Here is a 15,451-nt window from a genome sequence, read left to right on the forward strand (position 1 = left end):
GATGTAACGGGTCTCTCTAATAAAAGTGCCCTCTTCCCTCCTGGGCTGGACGCTTATGGATGAAATGTTTATGGGTGAGGTTGAGAGGCTGATAGGAAGAAATGGGACCTCTGAATTGCTGTCACTGGCAGGGTAATTTTACGGTAATGCAGGGAGAGCCACAAACAACCCCAACACCCGGGGAGGGGACGCCTCAGGCCCTGGGAAGTGGCGGAGGGAGAGGCATCACAGATGCTCTGTCTTCCAGAACAATGCCTGTCTCTCCCCCTCAAGGCAGGTGCCCTGTGTGCCCTCCCAGTGCTGCAGATGCCTTATTTAAAATACCTGACTGCTGGAGTTGCCCTCCCTGGACCCCCCTTCTCCATCCTCCCTAACTTACCACGCAGCCTCCAGGAACAGGAAGGCATGGACCAGCTCCTGAAACTCCTGTGTAAACACCTGCTGACATGTCCAGATGCCTTTCCCAGACCCCATTCTTAGCCATCCTCGGAGGTGGATGGATGCCACCAGGACTGTCTTTTGGAAAAACATAGGACATAGGGAACAGGCTTCTTTCCAGCTTTCACTCCAAAAACAAGGAGCAGAGTCAATTATTCCAACTCAGCTGGGACACCTAAGCTCACCCAGCCAGGCTGGAGGGCACATGGGATGCCCTGTCATCCTATGCTCCCTGGACAACGTAGGTCCTGCCTGCAGGTCATGGCAGTTTTAACAACACTTTCCAGGACACCCTGCACATTACTGGTGATGGACACCAGGCATGAACTCACCTCTGTCTTAAAAAAATGGTTATGTGCTCCCGCTGGGTAGTCTGAGACCATCACCTGCTTTAGGAAATGCCCCTAGCAGATGGTGTAGCCTTCAGATACCTAAGGAGCTCTCTCCACAGGGAAGGGACCCTTGGGCATTCAGTTCCAGGTGACACACGTGACTCATCCCTACGAGCATCTTGCAGGAAGTTCTCTCCCTAACAGGAGGGATCCAATTAGAAACGCTGATATAAAAACTGTCACTGATCTTAGGTGAGGTGATCAATGACACCATGTTGCTCCTGGAAGGGATTCACTTCAGCTTCAAGACTGACCACTGGATGACATCATTGTCCTAAAAGCCTCCTCGGCCAAATGAAGTCTACGCAGTCACTAATGCATCCTGCTGTCCCTGGGATAAATCCTCAAGACAAGTGGTGAGACGAAGACGGACACTTGAGGCAAAAGCCACTTGGATTTCTAAGGCAGACCTTGGGGGTTTACGGGGTTTGTGGGGAGGTGAGGCCCGGGGCCCTGGAGAGTGGAGGTGTCAACACTGCAAACAGGGTGGTCTCCCCTTCCGCTTGGATCGCCCTGGGTGTCAGCCTTCATTAAATGCTGCCTGAGACAAACTGACTGGGATTGGCCCCTGCACTGTTGATCGTATGGATACAGTGTTTGATGCAGCAAGGTACTTACAGGAGAAGTCTCTGGCCAAGAAGATAGGGAATGAGGGTGGATATGATAAGAGGCAGTTCTGCTAGGTCACACATAGTCTGCATGTCTTCGCGTCAGAGGCAGAGACAGTTTGTTCTGTACGAGGATGTTTGTGTAGCAGTCTTGGAAGAGACTTTCTCCTGAAGTATCTGCTTTTAATTATCTTTAGCTTGCAATGTCGTAAGTGTGCTTTTCCACTGTTTTATGAATTACATTAATCTTGTTGAGATCGTCTTTGTTTGTGTAATGGTATAATAATTTTGGCAAGTAATATGGCTTTTTAATCTGGCTGGATTTTATTTTGATAGTCAATCATTTCTTCTTACTTTTCTCATCTGGCACATTGTACTTCTTGTATTTGTAGATTCATGCCTTTCAACATTTCTGGAAAAAATTTCAATATCTCTTTTAACATTTTCTCCACCTTATTATTTCTGGCTTCTCTTTCTGTATCTCAGATTAAATTTACTTATCCCTTCTCATTCTGGTCTCTATCTCCTATTAGGATAATTTTTCTGAAATATTTTCTGAAATATATCAGTCATTTTTCTGAAATATATAAATACACAAATATATACACATAAACATTATGTTTATATACTTATTATTTTGTTACATATATTGTTTTTATATGTATATTATCACATGCATATGCATATATTGTAGTTCATTAATTCTCTTCATCTAATGTCTAATGCATCTGTTTAATTTTTAATCATATTTTTAATTGAATAGGTCATATTTGGTTATTTTGCAAATCTAATATTTTCTGAAATTATGTTGGTCTTCCCGTATCTTTCAATATCACTTTAAGTCTGTAAACATTTTACACGTTAAAAACGTTTCATATAGTGGTTGTATGTGGTTTTACCTAATTATTTATGATAGTTTTGATATTTAAGTGTTGAAACCTGTCTGATTTTGTTCTTACACTGTTCCCTCCTTACCTGTTGGTTTCTGTCATTTAGTTTGTTGGATTATTTATATTAGTGTGTTTCTTCTACTTATAAGATTTATTGGTATGTGAGCAAAGAGTTGGCAGAATACCACCTGGAGAATCCTTAGGAGTCTGGATTCCTGGTACTTTTCTACAGAGAGAACTTATGTTGGGATTTTCAAGTGTCAGGGGTACTGAGTACACAGAATCCCTTAAATTCTATTTATCATTCTGGAGCTTCCACGACCTCTGCTCTGAGGTGGTGAAATCCAAAACCCCAGGTCTGTGAGAGAACACAGGTTCAAAGGGATAAGTACCGCAATAATGGTATTATTACCCAATAATGGTATTATTTCTTTTTTGCCCCCCCAGTTTCTATATTAGAGTTTAATTACCTCCTAGTTTCAGCTGGCTTTTGTTTAATTAGCTTATTTCAGAAGCCATAGCATCCTTAACCTGCTGTCTGTTCACAGAACTGGACCAATTTCCTTGGTGGACAGCATTGAGGTGGAGCGAGCTAAAAGACACTGAAACACACAGTGATCACAGAGAGATGGCAGGAAATCTATAATTTGCCCATGCGTTCACTGGAAGGGTATGACAGCCACACACTACTGTGTTTATTCCATAATTTACATGATTATGTAAATTACTACACACATATAAGTACATACTATACAGGACACACTTGACTTTTCTTTGTCGAGAAAAATAATTTCTCACTGTATTAACACCACATTCCTATAATAATGTTATCCACATTGCTATTAATAAATCATTAATATGCATAAATACATACCGTATTACATTACACTGATTTATTACATATTATTATTTCATATCTTTCGTACTTTTATTTGTAGCCACATTATTAGCCTTGCTGTTTACCAGCCCTGTGACCTTATGAATATATTTAATATCTTTGTGCTTCAGATTCCTTATCTTTAAATTATTAGTGTTTTTTGTGTCTCCTACTGTTGTCTGAGGAATAATTCATATGAAAATTATCACATTACATTAATGAATACGTGCATTAATATAGTAACTCAGAGCAGCCATCAACACACACTAGGCAGGCACTAAGTATCAGCCTTCTGAGAATCTTTTCTCTGCTGGCACGAGTTGTGATTTAGAGAAAAGAGATGCAGACACAGCTTTTCCAAAGGTGCTACCAGCACGCTGGCCCTGAACTTGCTAGAAACTCATGGTTATATCTCAGCGGGAACGCCTTCTACCAGCAGGGTAAGAATGCCTCAGTTAACTTCACACATGGATGCCTCTTTATCTTGCTATAACCTGAGTTTTTAAAGAGCTGGAATATACATGGCTTCTCTAAATCTCTCCTATTGCCTATCATGATTCTTGCTTCTTGATAAAGTGACGAATAATTGAGGTTACAAAGGACATCACTAGGGTAAAACCCAGGCCTGATAAGTGCATCAATCAGGAGCTCGCTGGCCTGTCCACGCCCAGAACAGCACAGTGGCCACCATGTGCCTGAAGCTGACCTTGATCCTGGCGTCCTTACTTTCCAGCTTCATGACTGCTCTGTGTCTCCTTTCCCTTATCTAATGATTGTGGACCACTAGAGAATCTGTCTTCTAGGGTTGTTTTAAATATTAGGTTAGCACACAAAATATTTAGACCATTACTTGACATCATTGCTCAATTATTTTAGAAATTCCTGCCTATATGACTTTCACAGCGACAGCTACTACATGCCAACGACTACCGTTTTTACACTTCCCTTAGAGAATATGTATATTCAAGCATGCTCTACATATGTAAAGATTTTTAGAAAACCGTCTCCTTAGAAATGCAAACCCTGTGGAATATTTACAAAATACAAGTTCCTTTCATTGAAAAGGCAAAAATTATATTATCTAAGAAAGCACGGAGATTCCACCAGTGAACATATGTGTTTTTCTCTCATTTTTAATAGATAGTAACACAAAATACAGACACTGACCCTGCATGTTCTATTCTATGAGGGCTGCAAAGAACCTGATTAGCATATACAAAACCTGTATGTAACTTCATACTTAATGGTAAAATACTGAAAACTTTCTCCTAAATTTGGATTAAGGCAAAGAGGTACATTGAACATTTTACTGAAAGCCTTAACCAGAATAATAAGGCAAAAAAAAGAAAAAATGCATAAAAAGAAGGAAAGGAAGAAATAAGTCTGTGTCTATTCAAAGAGGATGATTAAAAAAAAAAGAGGATGATTATATGCGTAGAAAATCCTGAGACAGCCACAACAAAACACTGCTAGAAATAAGTGAATTTAGCAAGGTGTCAATAAACAGGGTCAGTATAGAAAGATTAGTTATATGACAATATACTAGCAAATAAACATCACAACTAAATTTACAGTAGCATTAATAAAAATAAGTTAGCAATACATTTAACAAAAAATATTACAGGTCCCTGTACCAAAAAACACAAAACTTTTATTAACTTTAGCTAACAAAATGAAGAGATATACCTAGTGTGTGGATTTGAAGATTGTTATCCATCTCCTCAAATTTATCTACAGATTTGACAAAATCTTAATGATTATTCAAGCTGGTTTTTTGTAGAAATTGACAGACCGATTCTAAAATTCATATGGAAATGCAAAGGGCAAGTGCTGAAGCAGCACTGAAAAGGTGGAATCAAGTCAGACTTGCAGCACTTGAATTCAAAACTTAACATAAAGATACAGGCAAACAGGTTGTGCGGCACATCCTAGGGGCAGATGAATAATTCCCCGAGACAAAACAGACACAGAGGGCTTCCCTGGTGGCGCAGTAGTTGAGAGTCCGCCTGCCGATGCAGGGGACACGGGTTCGTGCCCCGGTCTGGGAAGATCCCACATGCCGCGGAGCGGCTGGGCCCATGAGCTATGGCCACTGGGCCTGCGTGTCCGGAGCCTGTGCTCCGCAACGGGAGGGGCCACAGCAGTGAGAGGCCCGCGTACCACAAAAAAAAAAAAAAAAAACAGACACAGAAAGACTCACACTTTCAGGACCACTTCATTTTTGACAAAGAAACCTAGGCAATCTGATGGGGCAAGAACAACAAATGGATGTTCCCACAACTGGCTACACTGAAGAAGTGATATTCACCCCCTGCCTCTTACCAAACACAAAGACCAATCACCACGTACACACAAACCTAAGAGTTAAAACTTTCAGTCTCCTAAGAAAACATCGAAGATTGTCTTCTACAAGAAGTTATAACCATAGAAAACTGATGATTTAGGCTTCTGTATCATGCAAAAATCTCTAAAAATATAATTCTGAAAAATGGCTCTGAAACCACAGGCTTCAAACCAGTGAGAAACAAGCAACTATAAACTTAAAGGGCATATATTGCCGTCTTTACTTAGTGATTCAAATAAAAATAGTTATCACATTTATTATGTGCAGTAACTAGAAAAAGATGAAGGGCACTTAATGTTTTAAAAAGTTTTTCTGCTCCAAATTCCTATTTAAAAAAAAAAAAGTGGGGACTTTCCTGGCAATGCAATGGTTAAGAATCCACCTGCCAATGCAGGGGACATGGGTTCGAGCCCTGGTCTGGGAAGATCCCACATGCCGCGGAGCAACTAAGCCCACGTGCCACAACTACTGAGCCTGCGCTCTAGAGCCCACGAGCCACAACTACTGAGCCCGCGCACCGCAACTACTGAAGCCTGTGCGCCTACAGCCCATGCTCCACAATGAGAGAAGCCACTGCAATGAGAAGCCCACACACCACAATGAAGAGTAGCCCCCGCTCGCCGCAACTAGAGAAAGCCCATGCGCAGCAACGAAGACACAACACAGCCAAAAAAAAAAAAGTAAAAGCAAAAATGATTTCGATTTAGACAATGGACACTGGACTTCACTGAGACATTGGGCAAATTACTTCACTTCTGTGCATCAGTGCATCTATAAAAGGGACAACCATGAGTTAACATACCCGAAGAGTTTACAGTACCTGCCCCCAAAAAGAGCTAAATAAATGCTTGATCAGTGTAGACACACGTATCTCTATGAGACTATGAAGTTCAATGTAGTGAAAAGGTCATGGGTCACCGCACTGCAAGATCAATGCACAGGTTACAGCAGATGTCAGACAAGAGGCAGGCACAGGGCTGGTCCCCATAGCCGAGCCCTGGCATCTGCCCTGGGAGGCACTGGTCCGAGCACTGGGAAGGCCCTCAGAACTCAGTGTCCAGCTGTCACAGCAGCGTGGCCGAACTTCCGTGCCCTGGGGCAAGGCACCCAGGTCCTCGCTAAGCCTCTGTCCAAAGGTGGTCACTGCACAGTGTAGGACCATCGGGGATTTGAGAACAAAAAGAAGCAGAAGATGATAAGGGACTCATAGCACTGCCCACTGCTTCATTTCCACCTAAGAAGGAAAGAGCTTTGGGATAATCACTGAATCTGGCATTTTCTGAGCTGCTGGTAAATGTTGTCAGTCTTGGTGAAGCCGTGGCAAAGAGTGTCCAGTGTGTCATGGAGCAACTGGCAAGGCAGAGGGCGAAACAAGCGGTAAAGACCACGGGTCAAAATGTAGATTCAGATTTTACTGATGGTCGCTACTCCAAAGTGTGTGACAACATATACGTTTCCCAACTTTTCATTTTCCTAAGGAGCTACATTAAACATAATTAAAGAAATTAATAAAATTACAAAACCTCTATAATATCTATGGAGTTGGGTGAAAGACCATTTTAACACCCAGTTACTCACACAAAAGTAAGATTATAATTTCAAAAATAAATCAATATATCAATGTAGAAACTAGTGAACACTGTCCTAAACTCATTCAATATATATAACTCAAGAGTCTTGAACAGGTCAGGAAAGCAAGCCTACGTCTTTGTCAAGGCTACGGAAAAGCATAAAATAATCCATGAAGCAAAGTCCTGGGGAAGGAGATCCAGGTGTTTGGGGTACCGAGAGATTAAAAGCCTTAACCCTCAAAAATACAGCATCCCAAGCCAGGAGCCAAAAGCCAAGCCAAGTTGAAAAGCAGTTCAAAGAGAAACAGTGCACATCTATTTCTGACTGTCGATCTTTCAAAATAAAATTAGCTCAAAGTGTTCAGGGGAAGGAAGGCGGGACACGTAAATACCAAATGCTAATAGGAGAACGTGGAAACTTAAAATGGAATTTTCTCAAATTACAACGAAAAGTAAATGCTTCCACTTCAGTGCTAATGTTACTGTTCTGTTTTATTAAATACAAGAACAACAACTGTTATATCTAAGAATTCAAAGGCAATAGATTGAAGAGATGCAACAGTGGTTCTCAACCATGCCTACACATAAAAATCACTTGGGGAGCTTTTAAAATTTAGATTCCCAGGGCCTCGTCCCAAACCAATTTAAGTAGCATCTCTGCAGCTGGTGTCGGGAACTGCAGAATAAGATGGAGAAGCTTTCTATTTACTTGCCTTTCCTCAACACACACACACACACACACACGCAGTTTCCTATACTGACCGGTATTTATTACAATAGTTCAGCTCCCAAGCACTGCATGACTAAAAATCAGAGAAAAGTATCAAAAACCACCCAGCACGTTGTGCCTGGGGAGTTCACGTTACAGACACCCGGCTGAGCTCTAGAACATCAGTATTCTTTGCTGACTTCTGCTCAGCAGATGTAGCGTACAACCTACACAAGTCAGACACAAACATGCCCTAGTTCTAACATAGATGCTACATTGGAGAACAATTCCTGGTTTCACTGAAGCCGGGCAATACAATGCAAATAGACTTTGCCTGAAGGAAGAAACAGAGACCTTCATCTTTTGCGTCAATTTCAGGAATGATTACCTCTCATACAGCCTTGAATAGACTTATACTTCGATTCTTCTGCTACTACTGAATTCGGAAGAATTCGGAAAACATGGGTTCTTCTGAAAAGAATGATTAAGTAGACTTCCAAAACAGTCCATCGCTTTTCTTAACATGAAAAAAATTAGATAACATTACAAAAACACTTTTTATGAAAATCGCGAGTCCCAATATTTCTCCAAGTAAATCTATGTTTTCACAGTTATTCATCTGTGCCTTTGTCTTTTCTGTAAACATTTTAAAAACACTCCTCTGAGGACTGCTACACAAGCTGACACATTCAGAGCTTGAAGGCTAATAAAATAATTAGTCAAAATCGGTTCCTTTGTGTAATGATGGGCACTTTCCAAGATTAAATCCTTGTTATGACCTTTGACTAAAGTTTCCTTTGGAGACCTTCTGATAACTGTCTTTCTCACCTCAGCCCCAGCGCCTGGACCTACTGTGCTTTGTAACGACCTCTCCTCCAATTATGTTGTATGGCGGAATATAACTTATAACTTCATCTAGATAAATTGAGCTGAAAAGTAATGAGAAAATATTGTGGGTCTAAAATAGAACATATAGGAACATGGTGTGCAGTAGTAAAACAAAACCGAACCGAACCGAAAACCCTGTACGTCAATGCAGGGTGTCCAGAATACAGAGGGATGGTAAGAAGACCCGGATGTAGGGTCCCTCACTCTGGACCAGATGGCCTGGCTCTGGCCAGTCGTCATCATATCAGGATCACTCAGCTCCAAGCAAGGAGCTTCCCGGATTGCGCGAAGCTTGGGATTTGGAGCTCTACCTTTACTGAGCGCAAATGCCCACCAGCCCCCAAAAGCTGTTTAAATCTGCCCTGTCAGGGTTTGCCTGGTCTACTGACAAAGCTGAGTGAGGCAAGAGCCAGAAGAAGGGTCCCGTGACTCCTGCACCTGCCTTATTATCTTGTTCGCATGACAAGATAAGCTTCTCCAGACACTGGCCTCTGCAGTCTTGGTTCCCGATGCCTAAAGAGCCTAAGGCAATGCCTGTCTCACAGAAGAAAGGCTGAGGCCTTAATGTGAATTTCAATCCCATGAATTTCTAAAAAGTGTTACTAAGAAGAGTTTAGCCTGGATTCCTCCTGGGCTGAGATCACTATTTAGTTTGCATTATATTATACAGTTCAGCCTGCTGTCAGTGTAGACACTTAAGACTAGAATTGGTGATCAAAAGTGGAAAAATCACCAACTTAAATGAGAATCAACAGAAATGAGGATTGAAGTTTGGGGTGACTAGAAACTCATATTCATTTGAACCATGTCCTTTTTATTTTTATGTCTTTCTATACAAACAAGCCACGCATTGAAAGTGAGACATAGCCAAAGAAATGTTAAATTAATAATTCAAGGATGGATTATTTAGAATAATTCTATTGACGATATCAGTGAGCGTGTAGGATTGTAAGCTGGGGCTTCACAACAGTGGGAAACCCCGAGGAATTGTGAATCCACGTGAATTAGTCTACTTATGGCAGGAGTATTTAGTCCTGAGTGGGAGACTGCGTTTCTCTAAAATCATCAAACAAAGACTCCCACGTGGTCTTAACAGGTAGAAACCTCTTGTGATCGTACCTCTGTGCCCTGTGACAGTACACTGTCAGAGAATGGATCATGGTAAGAGGGTCCTAGAGAGGCAGGTGGCGGCCTAACGCTGGCCCTCTCCAGGGAGGATGACACCCTCCCCGGTGCTAACACACCAGGGCCCACAGCAAGTACATTCCTGAGGCTGAGAAAGACACAGGGCTCCCTCAGGGAGATGCCGGGAATGACCTCAGCCTCTCTCTTGACTCAACCTGTTCAATCATCAACGTCCATCAAGTCAACTTAGGAGTCAAATTTGCTTCCCAAGGAACTCCAGCTACCACGCTGAATACTAGAATCTGCATCCTTTGTTGTGAGTTAATAAATCAGCATAATGCGATCCACATCGTGAGCTGTGGGATGTGAGAATATGAGGTGGGTTCCTTCTCCCTTGCACTGACAGCAGGAATTGCAGCTTGCAAAGCAGAGGGTCCCCGAGATCGAGGTAGTGTTGAGAGGATGGGTGACACACTCCTTCCTCCTAGCAATATCTCCACCCCCACATACACCCTGAAAACTTTAGCAAACAGGCACATGGTAGCCTCACCCAGTAAGTACTATGCACGTACCTATTGGATGTATTAAGCTTCCTCGTCCCTGTAGCCCTCTTCTCAATTGTAAACTGCCGGTGCAAGGTGTAGGGAAATATTTTCTGAGAAAAAGTATGGTTCATAAAGTGGTATGCACCAAACACAGTGTTCTGATAGCCAAAAACTTCTGGAATTTACTTTGCTTTAAGCAAAACTAGATATGAACTGAGGTAAGGTTACTTTATAGACTTCAAGGATCGTATTTAACTTGAATATACCTATAGTTTCTAAAAGAAATGTTGATCTGTTTAATTACAGGGTAAAGTCCCACTGGGGACACTACGTAATGTGCTATCTTACCTTCTCAAAATACATTTTAGAAAAATCTAAATTCATAAATGCATCTGACCCTGAAGTTTCAGGTAAGAGGTCATGAGCCGTATTCCTTCCTATCACATAATCAAAGAAAACTCATCGATGTTCTATGACGTAAAGTTCTTAAAACCTCCTAAATATTTGAACGATATGGGGCATCAAACGAGGTGCAAATTAATGTAGCTAGAGACACTGAATCAGAGAAGACATCAAATCTGGGCTTCGGTGTCAGCTAAATATGTGAAATGTGCTATTTCTTTCTGAGACTTGTTTTTCTCTTTTGCTGTAAGGAATTTTGGGGGGCTTAAATGAGATAATATAGGAAATAACATATGAAATAAAATAGTAATGATATTGACGGATTTTAGCTGGGACAGCTGTTATAACTGTTAACATTATTACATACATGGTGACGCTTCTGCCCTCTCTCAGAGTATCAAGAAAGGAAACGTTGGTTTTAATATCTGAGGGTTCAGAGTGTTCACAGAATCAATATTTCAAAATTTAAAAATTCTGTATAGGAGAAACAAATGTACAAATGTTTGAATCATATTCCCAACTAGTGATATTAATCACATTATTTTAAAAGTTAAAGTATTTGGATGACCACACTGGAGAACTAAGTTTTAATCACTTACTAATGACTATGTACATACATATATGAATATGTATATGTTTTATAATAAATGACTATCGTTGTCTTACCTGAGAAGAGTAGGTATGTCCATCTGAACCACAGACGGGGCTGGTAGACACCCCCGAGCACTGCTGGCAGGCGGATGTCGGGGGACCCCTCCACTGCTTCTGCCCAACTCCTGCATCTTTCATACTGTTGAAAAAATAAAACAAGCATACTTAGTGCATTTATTTAAAAAATAAATTTATATTAGCATCATGCCTTTTCTCCACTGTCATTCCAACTCTTCAAGATAAATTAGAATCAGTAAATTGTATCCTCATTTCCAATGTATTAATCTATACAGTGTTCTTTATAAACTTTTGTTTCATAATCAAGGTTTTCCTATAATAAAATAAGAATATATTCCTTAAAAAGATTCCGCTGGTTACATATAGACTACAGTTATACTTCATCACATGGATTCTCTGGTTTTAATTTGTGGTTGTGAAATGTGTTTTTAACAGCCCCCCCAAACAACTCACATGTCTGGAACCTTCCCAAGGGCCCCCCTAGAATTCTACTAGAAATAGTATTAGAAAGCAGACACCTAATTCACCAGGCGTCCCAGAGGCACATGAAAATAAGAGCAGCTTACTTTAGAGAAAATAGCAATAAGAAACACTTTTCCAGCAAAGACCAGTATTTAGAGAGCCCAATTAGCAGGTTCGGTGAGAGCCAATCCTCTCTTTCTTGTATGGAAAGAACTCAAAATACATCCATCTGGCTTTGATCTGGAATAAAGTGGGAAAACCCATTCTCTTCCGCTACCTACTTCTAAATTAACCGTTTCTCCACTTTGATTAAACTGCTTCTGCTTGGCCTATTTGTGTGAACAGTTCACATAGAAACGGGCAAAGGCCTTAAAAGTAGGAATAAAAACAACAGAGAATCTCTACACAAGCATTTCGTAGTTAGAAGTCCTCCAGTAAATCAGCACTCGGTCTTGTTCATTAAAACTGCTCATGGAGAGTAATTTGATGTCTCTATCAAGATGAGAAACGAGGTTTTACTGGAAACATTTGCTGCCCTTTGGCTTTTCTTTTTTTTTTTTTCACGAATAAGTCAAATCTACAAAAAAGTAACCCCAAAAGACAACTAAGACGTGTAGTGTTAATCCTCATTATAGGGAAAGAAGTTCGGACTAATGTACTTTAAATTGTGATAACATTTGGGTGGGCTTTGCGAAAAGGTTTATCACCTTCTCTTACCCCCTCATCCCTCTCCCCCGGCCGCTTCCCCCTCAAAAAGAAGCCTATGATAGCTCCGAACACATTTTCTTCACTTAAATTTTGTAAATTCTGCCAAATGACCACTTTAAAATCTTGTCTGGCCACAGATATAACCTCATAAGAGACACAGAGGGAAAATAACCGTGCTGCTATTACTGATTAAAAGATTGGCACATGGGCTTCCCTGGTGGCGCAGTGGTTGAGAGTCCGCCTGCCGATGCAGGGGACATGGGTTCGTGCCCCGGTCTGGGAAGATCCCACATGCCGCGGAGCGACTGGGCCCGTGAGCCATGGCCACTGGGCCTGCGCATCCGGAGCCTGTGCTCCGCAACGGGAGACGCCACAACAGTGAGAGGCCCGTGTACCGCAAAAATATAATAATAATAAAATAAAATAAAATATAAAAAAGACCTACTGAATGGGAGAGGATATTTGCAAACTATATACCCAATAAGGGGTTAAAGTCCAAAATATATGAAGAACTCAAACAACTCAACACAAAAATGAAAGAAAGGAAGAAAGAAGGAAGGAAGGAAGGAAGAAAGGAAGGAAGGAAGGGAGGAAAGGAAGGAAGGAAGGAAGAAGTGATCTGATTAAAAAACAAGCAGAGGATCTGAATAGAAATTTTTCCAAAGGAGACATACAAATGGCCAACAGGCACATGAAAAGATGCTCAACATCACTAATTGTCAGGGAAGTGCAAATCAAAACTACAATGAGATAGCACCTCACACCTGTCAGAATGGCCATCATCGAAAAGAACGCAAATTAACAAATGTTGGTAAGGATATGGAGAAAAGGGAGCCCTTGCGCACTGTTGTGGGATTGTAAACTGGTATAGAAAGTATGGAAAACAGAATGGCGTCTCCTCAAAAGACTAAAAATAGAACTACCACAGGATCCAGCAATTCCATTTCTGAGTATTTTTCTGGAGAAAACAAAAACACTAATTCGAACAGATACACACACCCCTATGTTGATTGTAGCATTATTCACAATGGCCAAGATATGCAAACAACCTAAGTGTCCATCAACAGATGAATGGATAGAGAAGATGTGGTCCATATATACGATGGAATATTATTCAGCCAAAAAAAATGAATGAAGTTTTGCTACTTGCGACAACATGGATTACCCTGGAAGGCATTATGCTAAGTGAAATAACTCAGAGAGAGAAAGACAAATACTGTATGATCTCACTTACACGTGGAATGTAGAAAACAAATGAACAAACAGAACAAAACGTAAGCAGAGTCATAGATGCACAGAACAAATAGGTGGCCGCCAGAAGGGAGGGGGTTGGAGGGAGGAAAGAAATAGATGAAGGAGAGTAAGAGGTAGAAACTTCCAGGTAAAAAATAAATGTCATGGCAATGTAAATGTATAGCAGAGGGGATATAGTCAATAATATTGCAGTTGGAGGAGGTGCAAGATAGGATTTGGGATTAAGAGGTACAAACTACTATGTATAAAATAAATAACCTATAAAAATACACAAAATTATAAAAATAAATAATATGTAAAATAATATATAATATAAAAGTAATATAAAGCACAGGGAATATAGTCAATATTTTATAATAACTTTAAATGGAGTATAATCTATAAAATATTGAATCAATATTGTACACTTGAAATTAATATAATATTGTAAGTCAAGTATACTTCAATAAAAAATAATAATAAGATTGTAACACCTTTGTATGGTGACAAAGGGTACTTGACTAGTCATGGTGACCACTCTGTAATGTATAAAAATACAGAATTACTATGTTGGTCCCCTGAAACTCACACAATATTGTCAGTCAATTATACCTCAGTAAAAAAATAGGTTTGGCAAAAGCATCGCTAAGTATATTACTCTGAATACTCTAAGTGCAAAAGATCTTTAACCTCTGAGAGGAAATCTAATTTTTTGATATATCAAAGGCTATTTGCAATTACTTATTTTGAATTATTATCAGATTGGGTAATATAGTTTTCTCCCATTATTGATGTATAAAAACTCAAACTGGCTGCAAAACCCTGAAATTTTTAAAAATTACTCTTCCAACTGCAACCCTGCTACAATCAGACTCTTCAAATAATACCTTTTTTAAAATTTATTGTTTATTCAATTTTGAAAGGTTACCTTCCATTTACAGTTATTACAAAATATTGGCTCTATTCCCCGTGTTGTACATACTTCCTTGAGCCCATCTTACACCCGATAGTTTGTACCTCTCCCTCCCCCACCCCTATATTGCCTTTTAAGAGAACTGTTAAGTATATATTTCAGTTTGAAGATTAAAGTTAAACATTCATTTATCCACCTTATAATGACGTCCTACATGCCCATGATCCTTTTCCTTAAAGAGCAAATAACTGTATATTTGAACCCAGGGAACTGAAGCCATTAAACGATAATTTATAATACACAAAGTCAAGTTTTTTTCTCAAAATCTTTTTTTCTTTAATATTCCCCCATTCAAGGTGCTAAGTTTCATACCAATATACCTGTTATGTCTCTAATGGCTGGAAAGTTAGGCTCACAGAGAAGTGTCTATCTACGGCTTGTGTTCCGGCACACAGCTCCTCCACAGCAGCTGGGTTGCATCCCCTCTCCCTGAGCTGTCTTCCGGTCCTGACGCACCCTGCACGTGGGTCTCCAGCATCACTTTCCAGACTCAGTCACACTTGGAAGCTCATTAGCCTCTGACTTTCCTAATAAATCCCACGTGCATTCCTTCCACTTCTGTTGACTCAGTTTCAGTCTATCTGGTTTTCTGTTTCCTTAACCACGTCGTGCATTTT

The 15,451-nt window shown here is 40.4% G+C and overlaps 1 protein-coding gene across 5 annotated transcripts in view; it reads right to left on the reverse strand.

Moving 5' to 3' along the window:
• Positions 1-15,451, reverse strand: part of SPOCK3 (SPARC (osteonectin), cwcv and kazal like domains proteoglycan 3) — a 424,772-nt gene that overhangs the window by 170,099 nt on the left and 239,222 nt on the right. For 3 of the 5 annotated variants that reach the window (XM_089912671.1, XM_089912669.1, XM_022594842.2), the window contains one exon: positions 11,456-11,579. The exons of 1 other annotated variant lie outside the window; for it this stretch is intronic. In XM_089912671.1, the coding sequence (XP_089768797.1) occupies positions 11,456-11,579 (124 nt within the window). The remainder of the gene's footprint in view (positions 1-11,455; positions 11,580-15,451) is intronic. One more of the 5 variants, XM_089912670.1, reaches the window with a different exon arrangement.

This window comes from Delphinapterus leucas, chromosome 6, assembly GCF_059928025.1.
Source record: "Delphinapterus leucas isolate spDelLeu-1000000601 "Yukka" chromosome 6, BTC_Dleu_Yukka2, whole genome shotgun sequence".
In the NCBI taxonomy this organism is placed as follows: domain Eukaryota; kingdom Metazoa; phylum Chordata; class Mammalia; order Artiodactyla; family Monodontidae; genus Delphinapterus; species Delphinapterus leucas.